The sequence below is a fragment of the Peromyscus californicus genome, unplaced genomic scaffold (genome assembly GCF_007827085.1).
Source record: "Peromyscus californicus insignis strain IS unplaced genomic scaffold, ASM782708v3 Scaffold_5__1_contigs__length_169319896, whole genome shotgun sequence".
NCBI lineage: Eukaryota > Metazoa > Chordata > Mammalia > Rodentia > Cricetidae > Peromyscus > Peromyscus californicus.
The window spans coordinates 12,325,440-12,344,634 of NW_026294573.1; the positions used below are offsets into that span (position 1 = coordinate 12,325,440).

The 19,195-nt window shown below is 50.8% G+C and overlaps 1 protein-coding gene across 2 annotated transcripts; it reads right to left on the minus strand.

Moving 5' to 3' along the window:
- Positions 1-1,773: 1,773 nt before the first annotated feature.
- Positions 1,774-18,682, minus strand: Casp9 (caspase 9). 2 transcript variants are annotated; one of them, XM_052717581.1, is made up of 10 exons: positions 18,345-18,682; positions 16,125-16,524; positions 13,522-13,556; positions 12,488-12,664; positions 12,007-12,096; positions 10,894-11,041; positions 6,765-6,944; positions 6,212-6,321; positions 5,448-5,625; positions 1,774-4,632 (listed from the first exon to the last, which is right to left on the minus strand). In XM_052717581.1, exons 1-9 carry the CDS (start codon positions 18,474-18,476, stop codon positions 5,455-5,457), a joined length of 1,443 nt encoding a protein of 480 aa, XP_052573541.1. In that variant the 5' UTR covers positions 18,477-18,682; the 3' UTR covers positions 1,774-4,632; positions 5,448-5,454. The 2 variants fall into 2 exon arrangements, with proteins under 2 accessions (XP_052573541.1, XP_052573542.1); XM_052717582.1 differs by lacking the exon at positions 5,448-5,625 and having other exon boundaries at positions 18,345-18,678.
- Between the last annotated feature and the right edge of the window lie 513 nt (positions 18,683-19,195).

A 19,195-nucleotide genomic window follows, 5' to 3' on the forward strand; every position in this document is an offset into this window, starting at 1 on the left:
GTATCCCCAGAGAGTCTTCTCCAGGAAGCCCAATTTCCTTTTTACTATATATTAACCGCAAATTATTAAAAGAGTAATAGGGGGAATGTAGGCAGTAAAGTACACACCTTTAAAGTACAGGGACCCGAGTTCAATCCCCAGAATCCATGTAAAAAGCCAAGCATGGTAGCCTGTGCTGGGGAGGCAGAGACAGGATCCCTGAGACAGCTGGCCAGCCAGAGCAGCTGAGGATACAGACAGAACAGCATTGGCATAATCAAAGGATGGAAGGTACGCTGAGTCTGGAGAGGGATGCTAGGAAGGGAGGGAGTTCTGCCCACACAGTGTTTTGGTTTGGTTTTTCAAGACAGTGTTTTTCTGTGTAGTTTGGTGCCTGTCCTGGATCTCACTCTGTAGACCAGGCTGGCCTCAAACTCACAGAGTTCGGCTGGCTCTACCTCCTGAGTGCTGGGATTAAAGGTGTGCACCACCACCGCCCGGCCACACCACACGGTGTATTTTAATCCACTTCTGTGTAGCCACCCCTTTGGTTTGTTTTTCTGTAAAATGGACTTGAACTGAATGGACTCCTCAGCAGGAACAGCGAGGATGGTGGCACCTGTGACGGGGCCCATAAAGTAGGGAAGCTGCCACTGACTCATTATCTCCAGTTCCACTTGCAGGGAACCTTAAATTGAGTTAGATTGCTAGAAAACCAAATATGAAGTGGCAGCTGGCAGCATGTGCCAGAGGGAGAGGGCGCTGTCAAAGCCAGCCTGAGGCTGCTTCCAGGTTTGCCCACTCATACTTGCCAGCTTCTCAGTCATTTGTCTGTGTGCTGGTTCTGTTCGGCCCCCGCTAGACTCAGCCCCAGAGCTTCCAAGATTGTTAAAGCTCAGAAATGGATCAGTGAGATAAAGGCACTTGGTGAGAAGCCTGATTGATGACCGAGTTCAATGCCTGGGACCCACATAGTAGGAGAGAACAGACTCCACACTTCCACACACGCACAAATAAATGCTTTTTTTAAAAAAAAAGTAAGTAGGGAAAAACAGAAAATCAAGAGAGTTTTTTCCATTTTGGTTTGTTTAGATTGTGAACTGGGTAAGAGAGCCATGTCTACATTTTGGCAGAGGGAAATAAAGCCAGTTTAGCACATTTCAAAAGAGCCTCAGTAACTGGAAGGAAAGATGCTTATGGGCTTTGTCTCGGGCAAATCCTAGGATCTTCTTTTGTGGTCCCAGCTGCTGCATTAGTCACTATGCAGCTGAGCCTGGCAGCACCTTTGGGACCCAAAGCGTGACTTGTTGTCCCAGCACCTGCTGTTTCCAGCCACAGACACAGGCAGACACAGCAGGGCAGATGGCTGGGGGCGGGGAGTCAGGAAAAAAAAAACCAAAACAAAAAAACAAAAAACCTTTCTGGGCACCTGGGCAGTCCTTGCATTCTCAGGAGAGCAGTCAGTGCAGCAGAGTGCTGGGCTGGGGGTACGCCTTGGGGTGCGGGCAGCAGGAGTAGAGAACTGAGTGGCCAGCTGTCCCTGGAGAAGGCTGCCCCGGCAGCTGCGGAGGAGCAATGGGAGCCTCACAATGGTCCCAGCCCAAGGCCACACTGTGTGTGCATGCAGCCTGAGTCTCAAACAGCTGCAGCCCTGGGAGCACCTGTCTAGACAACAGTAGTAGGTGATGAGCCAAGGCCAGCAAGCTGCCAACAAAAGGCACAAATGGGGCGATCAGGAAGCCCGGGGCATTTCATCCTTTCAGCAAATGTCCACTGAAAAATGTCAACATGGGATGCTTCAGCAATCACAGCTTTATTGTTCTGTTCAGAAAGGAATACATTTCTTTATTGAAAATATTGTTTATAAAAAGAATATAGGAGTGTATTAAGTAAGCAGTGAAGATCCCCTCACTTTAACCTCTGTTCCCATTCTACAGAGGGAGTCACTGTGAATTACATGCCATGTGCTCTTCCAGGCTTTGTGTATATGAGACCAACATACAGAACAGAACAAAACCCTGTACTGCCAGACGTGGTGCAGGTTTGTGATGCCCGGTACTTGGAAGGCAGAGGCAGGAGGATTGTTTTAAGGCCAACCTGGGCTACATGAGACAAAACCAGGCTAACGTAGCCAAGCATGGTGGTACACCACCTATAATCAAAACACTTAGCCTGGAATGGTGGCGCACGCCTTTAATGCCAGCGCTTGGAAGGCAGAGGCAGGTGGATCTCTGTGAGTTCAAGTTCAGCCTGGTCAAAAGTCCAGGACAGCCTGGGCTGTTACACAGAGAAAGCCTGTCTCAAAACTGCCCCCTTGCCCCAGAAAAAAAAAAAACAAACAAACAGACAAAAAAAAACCAGGCTGAGGCCAAAGGATTACAAATTAAAACCCCACAACTAGGTGTGTATATTGTCTTCTAACCAAAAGCCACAATCACAGTCTGCTTGTTCAATGCGCTCAGCTGTCACCTGTCACTCTGAACTGCTGTGAGGTATCCACAACACAAATGTCATGAGGGATGTTTCATCTGTGTTCCGTTTTTAATGCCCACACTGCTGCAGTGAGCAACCTTAGACAAGGATCCTTGTACTCTGTTCTGAATGCCTGTGCTATAGAAATCAGCAGCTCTACTGGGCGAGGGAGCCTGTATGTTAGAATGCATAGGGAATCCCAGCACAGGTGGAGGTAGAGAGGGTCAGGAATTCAAGGTCATCCCTGGCCACATGGCAACTTTGAGGCCATCCTGGGCTATAAGAAACTCCCATCTCAAAAAAAAAAAAAAAAAAAAAAAAAAAAGACACACCCAAAAACGTATTTGATCCTGCTAATTGGTCTTGGAAAGCAAGTGACATCCCCCCAACCCATACACTATGTTAGTGCCTCAAAGAGTAATCTTAAGGAACAAATTAGCCCAGTGTGATGGTCAACACCTTCAATCCCAGTACTTGGGAGGCAGAGGCAGGCAGCTCTGTGAGTTCAAGGCCAGCCTGATCTACAGAATGAGTTCCAGCACAGCCAGAGCTACGTAGTGACTTGTCATGTCACTAGAGATTCACACTCCAGTTCTGAAGCCCCAGCAGGACCAGGCTAAGGCCCCTCTTTACAGGAAGAGAAAGCCGTGACCACGCCCTTTCTCCCTGAGAATTAATGCTCAGCCATCAGGCTAACCTCACTTTCTCCTGTGTGTCCTGCAGGTGATTCAAAAGTACTAACCAAAGATGGCTCTGGGACTGCCACCTTGGAAGTGTCACACAAGGAAAGCAGTAATAAATTGACTATATGAATCACACCCTGGTACGAGTCTGTCTTATTATTAACCAGACACCCTAACCTCAGGGCCCTGGAAACAAAGCCTGTGGAGGAGCCTGGTGTGGTGGTGCACACTGTAATCCCAGTGCTCAGGAGGAGTCAGGATGGAGATTTTGAGGCCAGCCTAGGCTACAAAGTCAGAACCCAGCCCAAAAATAAACAAACAAGGCTTGGCACCCCTACTGTCTGAGCTCAAATGGATGTTCATAAAGCAAAGATACCGAGACCAGAAAAAAAGAAAACTAAGTGAAAGTCGGGACAGCTTTAAAACCCCCAGGGGCAGCACCTTCTCCAGGGAAGCCCAGCATTTCACCCCTGCATAATCACTGCCCTCAGGGGACAGGTTCACTGGGAGGAAGACACTAGGAGACAGAGGTGGGGACTCAGGATAGCCGAGCTCTGTCCAGGTGTCTCCAGTAGGGTAACCATGGCCCTTCAAGACAGGAGATGATCTGTGGGAGCTTCTGGGGACTCCCGCAAGTCACCTCCTGGGCTGGGACAGGGATGTTAGAAGACGTGGAGAAATGCTCAGAAAATACAAAGGTCTGCTTTGTAGGGAAGAACAGAACAGAAGTGGGGGATGACACGGGCCAAAGGAAGCCCTTTGGCCCAAGGTTTATTTTTTAAGAATAAATAATGTGCTAAAGTTAGAATGAATCCTTCTGGAAACTTCAACGAACTCACAGATCCAGGTGTTCACACTGGACCAGCTGGACTGTGGGTCTGGGAAGGAGAGATGCTGGTGTGTCTGAGCCACAGACCACTGCGGACTATGGTCCTCCAGTGGGGGCTGTTATGTCCCCTAGGGTACGTGTGACAATGTCTGCAGACATTTCTGGTTGGCAGAACTCAGGCAGGGTGCTCCTGGCAGCTGGCAGGTAGAGACCCGAGATGGCTCAAAATACCCTACAATACACAGGACAGTCCCATGACAGGATTACGCCACCCCACATGTCAACAGTGCAGCAGCAGAGAAGCCCTGCTCTAGAGAGGACCTGGTGGTCACAGGCCACAGTTCCTAACCACAGATGAAGAGGCCAGGTGGCAGCCACAGCGCTCTATTCCTCTCCCTCCACTGCTCTGTATCTCTCACCAACCCGGAAGCTGCTAGGAGCCTGTCTGCCGCGGAAGGGGAAAGAGCAGCCTGCCCCAGTTCCAAAAACCTGGCTTTGCAGGACAGTCCTGGCCTCAGCCACGTCCAGTCCACGAAGGTTTAGGGGAGGGCATTGAGGCAATAAGCCGCCCCAACCTCATTAAGTTTTAAAAAACATTTTTTTCCGGAGGAAGTTAAAACAGCCAGGAATCTGCTTATAAATCCCCTTCTCAGAAACAGCATTGGCGACCTGCAAAACAGAACCAGAGGTGGAATTTATGAGTTCAGTGTCCTTGTCGGAGGCCATACCTGAGGGCGAGGGCCACTGAAGGGGCATCTGAAGGAAGGCCACTCCACCTATACCCTTCTCAGGTGGGTTGGGGAACAAACACCTCAGCTATGTAAAAGAATGGAAAACTCAAGTTTTCTAATACAAAAATTCACAATTCCAATCAGACTGAAAGGTTGGGAGTAAGGAAGATGGGGAACAGGGGGACCCAGAGACCACGCCTGCTGCTCGGCTGTCCCCATCCTGTAGGGCCCCACTCAGGACCAGAAGGGACTCCTATAGCCCTGAGGTGTGCACCTCAGCGGAGCAGTGGAAACCCACAGGGCCCTTGTGGTTGTGGAGTATTATTTCACTAGGCAAAGATGTGTTTCGTTTGTTTATGCTGCGGAATATTACTTTAACTGTATAAAGGTGTGTTACATTTGTTTGTGCTGCATTTGTTTAATCTTGTAAAGATGTGTTGCATTCGTTTCACCTTGCCTGCCTAAGGCCCCTGGTTGGTCTAATAGAGAGCTGAATGGCCAATAGCCAGGCAGGAGAGGGATGGGTGGGGCTGGCAGGCCGAGAGAATAAATGAGGGGAAGAGGAGGCCAAGCCGGGGGCAAGAAGCCAGGCGGCCGCCAGCCAGACACAAGAAGCAGTGAAAGTAAGATGTACAGAAGGAAAGAAAAGTAAAAAGCCCCAAGGCAAAAGGTAGATAAAGAGAAACAGGTGAATTTAAGTTAAAAGACCTAGCCAGAAACAAGCCTAAGCTAGGCCAAGCATAGCTTACTTACAACATAACTAGTAAGTCTCCATGTCATGATTTGGGAGCTGGTTGGTGGCCCAAAAGAAAAAGCCTGGTACACCTCGTGGGGAGCAAGTGCCTGAGTTGGTGGCTGGCTGCTGTGAAGCAAGGCACCACCATGCCCCTTCCCTGTTCATTCTCATTGAGGCCTCCAGGAAGGGGACACTCTAGACAGAAGCACAATGCATGATGGTCAAGAGTCAATGCCGTGGGGCTCTAGATGTAGCTCAGTTGGGAGGTTACTTGTCTAGCATGAACGACACCCTGGATTTCACCCTAGCACTGCACAAATTGGGTGTGGTACTTAGCACCCATAATCCCAGCACTCAGGGAGTAGAGGCAGGAGAATCAAAAGTTCAAGTTCATTGTTCACTACACAGCAAGTTCTAGGCCAGCCTGGGCTACATGTGACTCTATCTAAAGAGAGGGCATGTGGGGGACTCCCACGGGGTTAAGGGAGAGGTACATGGCCAGGTTTCAGGGCACCATGCTCTTGCCACTGAGCCACCTCACCTGGCACTTAAGACCACTCTGTCATCTGGGAACCAGGTGTCTGTCTGGGCATCTGTCTCTAAGGAGGCAGGGGAAGACAGCACTTTGCAAAGAGGACAAGTGTCATCGCCATGGTCACGTTCCTCATTGAGAGGCAAGGCGCTCCCTGATTCTCAGCCAGAGCCCACCAGCCCTTGCAGCTGGCTAGGGCCTGCTGCCCTGCTCTCCAGGCCTCTCCGCCCCTCAGGAAGAAGTACTCACCCTGAGGAGGAGGGACTGCAGGTCTTCAGAGCGAGCCCACTGTTCCAGGACGCCGTCCAAGGTCTCAATGTACCAGGAACCACTCTTCTTGTCTCTCCAGGAGACAAACCCTGCAGGAGGAGAAGACTGAACTGCCACAGAGCGGAGTGGCACACTCCTTGGCAGAGTATGCGGGCCACAGCCAGATCCAGACTGTGGCTCACAGACAGGTGGCAAGGGCGGCCCCATTGCTGTGGCTCCCTGCTACTCTTCACCCTCAACCCCACTTGACTGGCTGTGGCTCCCATCTTCTCAGTCTGGAAACCAAGGTTCTGGGAAGTCAGGGGTCTCAAGAAGGTTGAAGGATGTACCTCATGGCTCCCTTACCGCCACACACCCAACACTGTGCTGAGGGAAGTGCCAGCCCCTCCCTTGTTTACTCTGCGGGACAACCCCAAAAGGTTACTGTTCTTAATCTGCATGCCAGTCTGAAGCCGTGCCTGCTTCCCCGTGAGAAGCGGCTTAGGAGAGGTGAAGTGACTTGCCAAGGACCCCCAGGCACAGATGAGCTCACCTGGGAAGGTGGAATAGGATACGAGGATGTCACTGGGGGTGGGTAAGCTTGACACGGCGTCCAGCTGGTCAGAGGTCCTTGGGCCTTCCTGGTACGGTACAGCGTCTGGCTCCGAGTCGCTGTCAAAGGCCCCACCTTGAGAGGAAGTGCAGGCCACCTGAAAGCCATGGTCTTTCTGCTCTGCAGGGGCAAAAACAGACACCCAATGTCACTACACTGTAGAACCACTATAGCACAAGGTGCTTCTCCTGAAAAGGGACAGGCCTGGACCTGAAGGCTTCTCTTGTGAGCACTGCCAATGTTGGAAGGAAACTGGAGCTTCATATGGTGAAGCACAACTGTTTTGTCTTGAGACAGGGTCTCACTATGCAGCCCTGGCTGGCCTTGGACTCACAGAAATGCATCTGCCTCTGCCTCCCCAGTGCTGAGATTAGACACATAAGACATCAGGCCTGGCAGAGTATTAATTTTTAATTGTGTGTGGAGGTGAGGTTTGTGCACATGCATGCAGTTGCCCACAAGAGGGTGTTGGATCCCCGGAGCTGCAGTTACTGGAAGTGGCCCAGTGTGGTTGCTGGGAACTGAACTGAGTCCTCTCCAACAGTATGCATGCACTCTTAACCACTGAGTCATCCAACTGGGTACTCTACACAGTACACACTCTTTACTGACCCACCTCTCCAGGGCCTGGCCTTGAATTCTCATCGCCCTGCTTTGGCTTCCTAAGTAGCTGAGATTACAGGTCTGTGCTAACAGGCCCAACCATTTGTATTTTTTTTTTTTTTTTTTTTTTTTTTTTTTTGTTTTGTTTTTCGAGACAGGGTTTCTCTGTGTAGCTTTGCGCCTTTCCTGGAACTTGCTTTGGAGACCAGGCTGGCCTCGAACTCACAGAGATCCGCCTGGCTCTGCCTCCCGAGTGCTGGGATTAAAGGCGTGCGCCACCACCGCCCGGCCCATTTGTATTTTTTGCACTACCCTAATCATTTTATGGGAACCCAAAGAGGAAATCCAAACTATACCAAACAGGGGGCTAAAAAGATGGCTCAGTAGGTACAGGCACTTGCTGCCAAGCCTGGATCCACATGATGGAAAGAGAGAACTGACTCCCAAGTTTGAACTTACACACTAAGTTTTATGTATGTATGTATGTGTGTGCTAAACAGATCTATACTTATACCATATTAAAACCTTTAACAGCAACTTTGCAGCAAACACCCCAAATAAAGAAAACGACAGGTAACCAAATCTGTGTTAGCGTGCTCACCTTCTAAACCCACAATTTTTGTTTTGTTTTTCGAGACAGGGTTTCTCTGTGTAGTTTTGGTGCCTGTCCTGGATCTCCTCTGTAGACCAGGCTGGCCTCGAACTCACAGAGATCCACCTGCCTCTACCTCCCGAGTGCTGGGATTAAATGCGTGTACCACCGTCACCTGGCCAAACCCACAATTTTCTAAGGAACTAATTCAGATGCAGCCCATGGCACTCTATGGAGACCCCTATGTAGTGTGAGCTGACAGGCAGTCATAACCCAAATGGCCACGGTTGGGAAGTGGACATGGGAAAGAGGAAAGTCAGAGAGGGACACCAGTCGCATCTCTGTTCATGTGTCATCCTTAGTCTGCACACTGTATACATGGAGGGACCAATTCCCGGTATACATACAGCAGGAGGCAGACCGTCCCCTCAGCTGCTGTGGCCAACTGTGGCTGCTTTCTGCCTTCTCCTCATTGTTATGAATTATTACACGGGGTGGGGGTGGGAGGTCCCAAGGGTATTCCTTGCATGCAGGGAAACATACTGGGCAGATGCAGCCGCATGCTGGCGGGCAACCCACTCCATGCAGGCATGGCAGTGGGGCGGCAGGTTGACATTCATGACCCAGAGGCTGCATCCACATGGAGAGTTTATTATAATGAGGGATAAAGAATATTTACACTCATAAGCTCTAAAATCCTTTAAAAAAAAAAGGGGGGGGTGTCACCGCAAAACTGACAGCTCAGCCTGAGCCACAGCTGGACTCTGGCCAAGAGTGTATGACACTCCTGTATGACAACTGTGTCACACTGACGGCATCACACCAGTTACTGGCTCTGGAGGAACTTCCTCAAGCCTAGTTCTGTGCCACCTCCTAACAGGGTAGGTGACATGTTGCCTCTTAAATTAGAATGGTAAATTTGAAAACAGCAACAGTAGCGTCATCAAAATCCTGGGCCTCATTTGCATGTGTGTGAACAGGACACCCAGCCAGGCAGGGGACAGGGAAGTCACTGTGTTTCCGTTCTTAGGTGACATGGCGTCACCAGGTGGCAAGAGCATTAAACAGCAGGTCACACTTCCTGGAGGGGACAAAGCCAGACAAAGAGGGAGGGTAGACAGGATCTCATATAGCCCAGGCTAACCTGAAACCAGTTTTTGGTCTCTCTATGTAGCGCTGGCTGCCCTGGAACTCACTATGTAGACTGGGCGTGCTCAGACACCCTCCTGCCTCTGCCTCCCAAGCACAGGGATTAACCTTGTCAAGGAAGGGGGAGTCTAGGGAAGACTTCCTGGAGGCAATGACAATAAACGGCAAGCAGAGAGAAAGGAAGATAGGATAGGGGCTGAAGAGATGGCTCGGGCAGTGAGAGCACTCGACGCTCTGCGGAGGGCCCAGGTTTGGCTCCCAGCACCCACATGGCAGCTCACACAACCATCTCTAACTGCCGCTCCAGGGGATCTCATGCCCTCTTCTGGCCTCCACAAGCTTCTGCACACCTGTGGTACACAGACATACATGCAAAATACCCACATACATTAGTCTTTAAAAAAAAAAAATGCCGGGTGATGGTGGCGCATGCCTTTAATCCCAGCACTCGGGAGCCAGAGCCAGGTGGATCTCTGTGAGTTCAAGGCCAGCCTGGGCTACAGAGCGAGTTCCAGGAAGGTCAGGGCTACATGAGAAACCCTGTCTCGAAAACTCAAAAAAAGAGGTCTGAAGAATAAGCCCATTCATATGTGTGGGACCAAAATCCTACTTGTTACTGCAAGTGGGTGAGATTGGGAGAAGCAAAGACAGGCAAACTGTCGCTGTCCAGGAAGCTGGCATCCCACTCAGCTCTGTTCCTAGTTCCCTCTGTCTTTCAGGGGTCAGAGCTAGCGAACCATCGCAGACACCCTAGATCAGGAAAAGGGTGAACGAGAGGGCATCTCCGTGGTCTAAGAGCTCAGGGCAGCTTCTCGCACCATGTTGTCAATATTCTGCTGAAAGAGCATTGGCAACAAGAGGGGGCATGAGGTGACCCTGGGCCCTGCGGCAGGGTGGGGGAGTGCAGGAAGGGATTCCCTGGGCCAGAATGGCCAGAGTTCCTTGTCTATCTAGCCTAACACACTAAAAGACCAGTATCTATTCGTTTTGTTCTTAGGTGTGTGTACATGTGTATGAATGTAAGCGTGTGTTTGTAAGTGCACACATGAGCACATGTACATGAGGACCAGAGGACAATATCGAGTATCTTTCTTTTTTTTTTTTTTTTTTTTTTTTTTTTGGTTTTTTCGAGACAGGGTTTCTCTGTGTAGTTTTGGCGCCTTTCCTGGATCTCGCGCTGTAGCCCAGGCTGGCCTCGAACTCACAGAGATCCGCCTGCCTCTGCCTCCCGAGTGTTGGGATTAAAGGCGTGCGCCACCTCCGCCCGGCGTTTCGAGTATCTTTCTTAATCGTTCCCACCTTGTTTTTAGAGACAAGGTCTCTTGCTGGACTGACTAGCCAGCAAGCCCAAGAGACCTCCTGTCTCCACCTCCCCGCACTGGGATCACAGGCAGGTACCACTGTGCCTGGCTTTTCTGTGGGTGCTGGGGCTCTGACTCAAAGAGCCCCTTCTTTTCATGGCAGGCATTTTACAGATGGAGCTATCTCCCCTGCCCTACTTTATTTGTTTTCACAGAAACTCTGGGGCTGAAGTCATCAAAGTCACATGGGCCTGTGACATCACTGCACCAAACTCCTCAGATGATGCTAGGCCTGTGGCGGCTAGGTGGAAGTCCTGCTGTACACCACTGTGTGTGGAGAACCCCCTGGACTCAGTGAGGGGCTAGGTGGGAAAGTGGCTCCTTACCTGCCAGCTGTGCTCAAATGGGGCTCAGTGCCACTTACCGCCACCACAGGCCTGGATGAAGAACAACTTTGGTTTCCCGCCCAGGCTAGGGCAGCCAGTCCCATTGAAGATGTTCACAATTTTCTCTATGGACACGGAGCATCCATCTGTGCCATAGACAGCACCCGGGAACTGCAGGTGGCTGGCCTAGAGAACAAGGCACTTTGGTTATAAAAACAAGAAATCCAGAGGTCTGTCCCAAGCCTTTGTGTGGGAAGGTCAATATTCAGATGGCCCTAGGCAGGGACACCCATTGACAGAGATTGAGTGGGCTGTTTAGCATCGATTCCAAGGGGCCTGACTTGTTTAACTATGGGAGCCAAGGAGCCTGAGAGTACAAGCCAGCTGTGTCCAGACCAAGTGTTCCCACACCACCAGTATCAGCATCACCCAAAGACTTGCATAAAATGCTGGTTTCCAGGCCTCACCTAGACCTCCAAAGTCAGACTTCTAGTCCTCCAGCCCCTCTGAAGCAGCTAAACACAGAGCAGCATTTACTTTGTTGTTGTTATTGTGTGTGTGTATGTGCATATGGATGCCCACATGCACATGGGGATCAGAAAACAACTTGTAGGAGTCGGCTCTCTCACTACACCATACGGGTTCTGGGTTGCCAGGTTTGGCAGCAAGCACTTTTATCTGCTGGGCCATCTCGCTGGCCCCCAGTCCCTCAACTTAAAAGATGAAGAATCTGAGACCTGGGCAGGGGTAGGGACTTAGCCACTAGTGCATTAGTGGCCAAGCAGAAGACAGATCCTAACATCCTGTGTTCCACCCAAAAGTAAAGGGCCTGGAATATACAACATGGAGCACAGAGGAAGTGCAGGATGCAGCGGAGGTGAAGGATGCAGCGAAAGGATTGCTGCATTTGGTTTCTGAACTGGAGAAGACAGCTTTGTAGACAGGTCTTTCTTAATTCTTCCTTCCCGTATTGGACAGGGCTTGCCCTGTCCCACCCACGAAGGCAACTCCTCAGAGGCCCACAGGGCCCTGAAGACAGCAGAGTGAGACAGGGCCTCACTTCTTTCTCTCCAAAGCTAAGGGTACCATGGTCACAGAAGGGGCATTGCTACTGCAGGGCCTGTCAAGGCTCAAGAGGAGAGGCTTTCTACCTGGCAGCCATGAGAGAGGATGACCACCACAAAGCAGTCCAGGGCATGGTGGTCCCGCTGTGCCATCTCCACCAAAGCCGCGACCATTTTCTACAAGGGAAGGTAGCAGGTAAGACAGAGGCACCAATTGAGATCTGGCCTGCAGGTTCCAGCCAGAGGCCATGACACAGCACTGCTCCCAATACTGAAGTTGTGATGGGCACAGTCAACAACATACTGGCGCCATTTGGGGGAAAAGATGCTATGCGTGGTCACCGGCCATTTGATCTCCATCATAGTTTTACAACAATGATTACTTGCTTCCAAACAGGGAAACTGAGGCATAAGCGGTCAGGGGGTAGGCACTGAGAAAGCCAATCCTCAGACTCTCTTTCTCTAAGTCTGATGTTTGAACCCACAGCCAGCTGCCCATGTCACTTCCCACAGTCCTATGGACATAGAGGCTTGTCTGGGGCGTGTCCCTCACGGGACAGTGACTGACCTTAGCAGTCAGGTCATTCTTCACCTCCACCATGAAATGCAGCCAGCGGAAGCGGTGCTGAAGCCTCTCACAGTCCACACTGGAGCCAGTGCGGGTGCTGAGCCCCGAGGAAGGGCAGAAGTTCACATTGTTGATGATGAGGCAGTGGCCACAGGGGTCCGCATCCAGGGTGTATGCCTGCACAACGACAGATTTCCAGTGTCATGGGGGGGGGGGGGCCTCAGTGCACTCTTCAGGAGAGGCAGTCAAGAGCACTGGCTGCTGTTGTAGAGGACTTGGGTTCAATTCCCAGAGCTACATGGTAGCTCACAGCTGTCTATAACTCCAGTTCCAGGGGATATGACACCCTCTTCTGGCTTCTATGGGCATTGCAGACATGTGATGCACAGACATACATGTAGGCAGAACACCCATACACATAAAATAACAAAACAAAACAAAACAAAAAAACAATCAACCCAGACACATTCACCCCAAAGGGACTTTAAATACCATGCAACTTATCGGCACTGGCCCAGGGCTCGCCTGAGGGGTACATGATAGGTTCTGTCACGGCAATCTCAGGCCAGGGCCACATTCTGATCTCCTGAGACAGCCTTCACGCCAGGCTCAGACCCAGGAACTTCCTCTTCCATGGCCTGTCCATGGGTCTGATCACTCTAAGTGAATATTCCTCTGCCTGACTTATCTCTCCCCAGCACAGGGCTCTGCAGGTTAAGTGGTCCTTGTCCCCAACAAGGAGAACGCCAGCAGCACATGGGAGCCAGAGGGTATATACATGGGAAGGACAGCCTGCGAGGCTTGCCCTGGAGCGGACATCCTCCGGGAAACAGCTCTTCTTTAGGTTTCAAACCTGACTTTACAGGGGCGGATGGGCAGGATGGGTGGGACAGAGCGCTCCAGCTGGGGTCAGAAGCCACGGAGAGTGGTGACTGGAACCAAAGTTCCCCAGCCAGGCAGGGTTCCTCAGCTCCTAGCTCAGCCAAAGGGAAGGACTTGGGGAAAAGATCAACTTTAAGTATACGAGGACTCACCATAGCTGTATGACCCTTGATCTGCTCTGGAGCACCTGCAGAACAAGATAGAAGAAGAATGTGGGTGCTGGGGTTCAGCTGGGAAAGGCCAAGGACCTGTGAAGACAGTCCCCACAGCAGGACTTCAGAAGAGGAAAGTCAAGCGACACAGCCACCATGGAGAAGTGTCCAACAGTCGCCAACATTAAACACACACTTCCACCCTTGAAAAGAGTTGACCAAGAACGTTCACTAAGGTCTTATTCAAAAACCTCAAAGTCCCCCACTCAGGGGGACATCCTCAAGAGAAGCCAACTAATGATCCACACAATGCCCTGGGTAACCCAGAGAGCAGAAGGCTATGTTAGAAACAAACAAGCCAGCCACTGAAATACAGACCACATGACTCCATTTCTATGAACTCCATAGCAGAAAGGAGTAAGGGAGGTGGGGTGAGGGATAGAGAGATAGTTCTGTGCACAAGAACAATGGCTGCTCCTGTGGAGGATCCAGGTTCGGGTCCCAGCAAACACACACAGCAGTTCCCATTCATCCTTAACTCCATTTCCAAGGGATCTGGCACCCTATTATGGCCTCTGTGGGCACCAGGCATGCATGCAGTACACATACATGCAGGCAAAACACTCATAGATATAGAATAAAAATAACAAATAAACCTATACAAGTTTCTGCTCCAAGTTCATGCCTTGTATTCCTGCCCTGACTAGTCTGTAACTCCAGGACCAGGCAAACTGATGCCCTCTTCTGAACTCCAATGCACTCATGTGGACATACCCACATAGAAATACACATAATTTTTAGAATAGAATAAAAATATAATCTTAAAGAAAGAATAACCCAGCTGGGTGGTGGTGGCACACACCTTTACTTCCAATACTCAGGAGGCAAAGGCAGGCGAATCTCTGTGAGTTCAAGGATAGCCTGGTCTACAAAGTGAATTCTAGGACAGGCACCAAAAACTACTCAGAGAAACCCTGTTTCTAAAAACCAAAAAGAAAAAGAAAAAAAGAAAGAATAACCCTTGTGTCTATCAACAAAAAAAAAAGTGTGTTAAGTGCTTGTCACACACAATGAAGACCTGAGTTCCATCCCCAGAGCCCACATAAAAAACCCCGGCACAGTGGCACATAACTCCAGCACTGCAAAGGCAAAGACATACAAGCAGGTCCCTGGGGCTCACTGGCTAGCCTAGACTCTTCTATCTATCAGTTCCAGGCCAGTGAGAGACCCTGTCTCCAAAATCAAAGTGGGGAGGGGACCAGAGAGAAGGCTCAGTAGTTAAGAGTACTTACTGCAGCTGGGCAGTGGTGGTGCACACCTTTAATCCCAGCACTTGGGAATCAGAGGCAGGTGGATCTCTGTGGGTATGAGGCTAGCCTGGTCTACAGAGCTAGTTCTAGGAAAGCCCAGGCTACACAGAGAAACCCTGTATCAAAAAACAAAACAAAACAAAAACAAACAAACAAAAAAGAGTGTTCACTACTCTTACAGGAGCCCTGGATCCAGTTCTCAGTACCCATGTAGTGGTTTACAACCACCTGTAACTAGTACAGGATACCCGCCACAGTCTTCTGACTTCTGTGGGTTTCTGCACTCATGTAGTACACATAAACACACACACACATTCACATAAAACAAATATTTTTAAAATAAAAGTGAAGTTGGATGTTTTCTGAAGAATGACACCCAAAGTTGTCCTCTGACCTACTGACACATGCGCTCCTGCACAAATGGCGCGCGCGCGCACACACACACACACACACACACACACACACACACACACACACACACACGGAATAAATAACTTCAGGTAATTCAGAATGGGAACTACTGCTACCTAGCACTGAAAAAGAATGAACTGTAGGTCTGCACAACACCACGACTGGAATGCAGATATGATGGGTGAAAGATGCCGACTCACCTAAGGAAGGATTTCATTCTCACTGATGTACAAAGATAAGCAAAAATGACAGACATCGACGAGCCCACAACAGCAATGACCTCAGCTGCAGGAGTGGGTACTGACTGAAGAGACAAGGTCTCCTAGGATACTAAAATGTCCTGTAATGTGACGGTGTGGGATGTGGCAACCCGTGTGCACACGCACTCAGGTAAAAACCTTCCAGCTGGGGTGTATGCTTTTCACTGCATGCTGTTGTCATCTCTGGACAAATTATTTCACCTTCCTGGCCCTGGGCTTACCGGGCTGAATCTAATGGTATCTACCTTGCAGGGCTGCAGGGAGGTAGGGGGACACATCATGGGATACATATGTGTAGAGGGCAGAGTCCTAACAAACAGCTTCTGTCAGGCGTGGGTACTTTCCGTCATCCACCAGAACCCAAAGGCAAACCCTGAGCAATAGCTCCTTCTGGAAACACTCAGAGAAACAAGGAGCATCCAAAACAAACTCTTGCTTTTCAGATGGACTGTCAAAATGACATCTTCTATAGAATGATTGGAATATTCCACGCATCTCCTATGAGCATTCACTAAGACAAATACTAGAATTAAATACTGAATCTCGACCCACCAATTTGTACCCAGTCACCCCCCAAATAACCTCACTGCACGTACCCAACAACCATTCTCTCAATACTCACAGACATCATGAGTTCTGCCAGAACCACTGTCCACTGGCCTGGGTGTTTCTGGTCTGAGAACCTCTGGCCTGAGCCGAGCAGGCCAGAGCTCTTCCGGCCCCAGCACCACTGGGGTGAGGTTTCCCAGGGCAGGTGGCGATGGGTCCGGCTTCACGACTCTCTGCTCCTTTGGCTTGAGTCCCATTGGTCCCAGGACCACAGGTACCAGGTGGTCTGTGGGTTTAACAGCCTCTGGATCCTGCTTGGCTGCTTGCCGACTGGTTCGCAAGAATGAAGCCAGGGTGTTTTGGCCTGTGTCCTCTAAGCAGGAGATGAAGAGAGGGAGGGCCTGCCTCCCTCGGGTCTCAAGATCTGTGACCAGCTGCCTGGCCTGATCCCGCCGAGACCCAGAGCCTGCCCGCTGTTTGGATAGAAAAATCAGACACTCATTACCCAGGGACTTTTGTTGACTCTCACCATCTCCCTCCCACTTCTCATCGAGCATAAGCCTGGGGCAGGTGGGCAGAAACTAATCCAGCAGCGTACTGAATGCATGTCCGACCCTCTGTGGCCTTTGCTTGTCTATCTACTGCAGTGCTTTCAAAGACGCCTACTGTGTGTCCAGCACTGTGCTAAGTGCTAATTAGCCCTACTAAAGGTAGCAAAGTGGTGGCCAATGGTTTACATGAGTTACTTAACTTTTCTAAAATTGTTGCTAACATTTAAGTAAGTAAGGGAATTGAATACAGAAATCAAGATTTCCAGCCTCTCCTTTTTGGAGGAAAGAGGTTGTTTTGCTTTGTATGGGGAGTGGTGGTAGTTCATTTTTGTTTTGGGGCAGGGAAAAGTTCTCAAGTAGCCAAGACTGGCTTTCAAATTCCTTCATAGCTAAGGATGACCTTGAACTTCTGACTCTCCTGCTCTTGCTTTGGTTTTGCTTTTAAATGTGTGTGTGTGTGTGTGTGTGTGTGTGTGTGTGTGTGTGTGTGTGTGTGTGTGTATTGTGTGCTGGGTCCCTGAGGAAGCCAGAAGAGGGTGTCATATCCCCTGGAACTGGAGTTACCACCCTGACTGTCCTAGAATTCTCAGAGATCTGCCTGCCTCTGCCTCCTGAGAGCTGGGACTAACAGCCTGTGCCACCATCTGGCTGATTTTATTAATTGGTAATCACATGATTCTGAACTACTTTCTTCTATTTCTCTTCACTGGACCAGACCAGGTTCTTAGATGATAACACAGAGGCCCCAAGGGCCTGCCACTCATAGGCTCTCAGGAAGAAATATTTCCTTTTCAAGCCTGTGTTGTGGGGTCAACTGGAACAAGAATGCTGAAGTGTATTTCTTTCTTTCTTTTTTGTTTCTGTTTTGTTTTGCACTTCTGAGACAGGGTTTCTCTGTGTAGCCTTGGCTGTCCTGGAACTCACTCTCAAATTCAGAGATCCTCCTGCCTCTACAAGTGTTTTTTTGTTTTTTTCTGAGACAGGGTTTCTCTGTGTAGCTTTGCACCTTTCCTGGAACTATTCTGTAGCCCAGGCTGGCCTTGAACTCTAGACATCCGCCTGCCTCTGCCTCCTGAGTGCTGGGATTAAAGGCGTGCACCACCACCGCCCGGCAAGTGTATTTTTTTTTAAGATCAAATGTTGTTTTATTCTTCTGTTACCTACATCAAATCCCTTTTTGCCCCCAAAATCCTTCATAAAGCATGCACTTGATACATAAAGGCCTGACCAAAGAAGACAGGGCATGCTGGGTCCAGGTGTTGTGTCCCACACAGAAGTGCTTCACCACTGTTATCTCACTCGCCCTAGGAGAGGATGGCCACTGTTCCATTTCACAGCCCAGGAAACTGAGGCTCAAAGAGGGTAAGTGACTGGTACAATGCGCCAGTGCAAGGCTAAGGTGCCTAGGGCTCTTATACTTGAGCAGGAAAAATAACCACCTACTTTCTCGAGAGAGATCCAAGTATTAACATGGTGCAGTTTAGAGTCGCTTTAGCAAACACTCCTCAAAAGAGGTGCTTGGGGTTTTTGTATTTATTCTTCCGGACTCCATAAGAATCTGGAGGATTAACGGGGCCGAATTCTGGAAGGTTTTGAAAATGAAGTTCCCACGCCATGGTTTCCCATGGCGCACGGTGCAAGGCGGTGAGAGGAGGGCAGGAGCTCCGAGGTGGCTTCAGCGAATCTCCTAGTCCCCATCAGCGCCGCAGGAAAAACTGGGGACGCAAGGGGGCGGGGCGCACCTGGATATCCTCGATCATGTCCCGAGTGAAGAGCTCTCGACTCAGCAGAGCGTCCCAGATCTCGGCGACTTGCAGCTCGCCCACTAGGCGCACCCGACATCGCCGCAGGAGCTGCCGGTCCGCTTCGTCCATGGCGGGCCGATTACGGTACCCCGGGTTCCGTCCGCTTCCGGCCCTTGGGTCCCGCCCCCGCACCCACGCTCCGCCCCCATATCGCCCTAGCAAGGGATCCCGCCCGGAGGAGGCCTTGCGGGCCAGCGGTCATTGAGACTCATCCACGAGGCTCCGCCCGGCCCCAAGGCCCGTCCCTGGCGCCCACTCGGCTCCGCCTCCCCAGACACCTCACAGCACACCCACCATCCTCCCACCTCCACCTCCCACTCTCCCCCTCCCTCTAACGCGCTCTCGGCCCCGCCCCGGCACTTCGCCACGCCCTAAGATGTTCCAGCCACGCCCCCGGCCCCTTCAAGCCCCGCCCTGGCACTGCACTTCAACACCCTAAGACCTGCCCCACGTGATATTGCTCCGCCCCTAAGACTCGCCCCTACGTCGACGTTCCTCCGAGCCTCCTGGACCAACACCCGGGTCCTACGATGTTCCTTGGCCCCGGCCCTAGGCCCGCCCTCCCCCTCCAGGGTTCTTCCCTCTCAACCCCGCCCCTAGGACCCGCCCCCATTCTGCTGCTCAGTCCCTCCCCTGGTCGGGCACTCAGGCCCCACCCCACATCTTTTTTCCATACCGTGCTATATGGTCACGGACCTAGCCTAGCTCTCAGGTCCCGCTCCTGCTCCCTCGCCCCGCCTCTAACACCTCCCACGTAACATTGCTCCGCCCCCTTAGGACACCCCCAC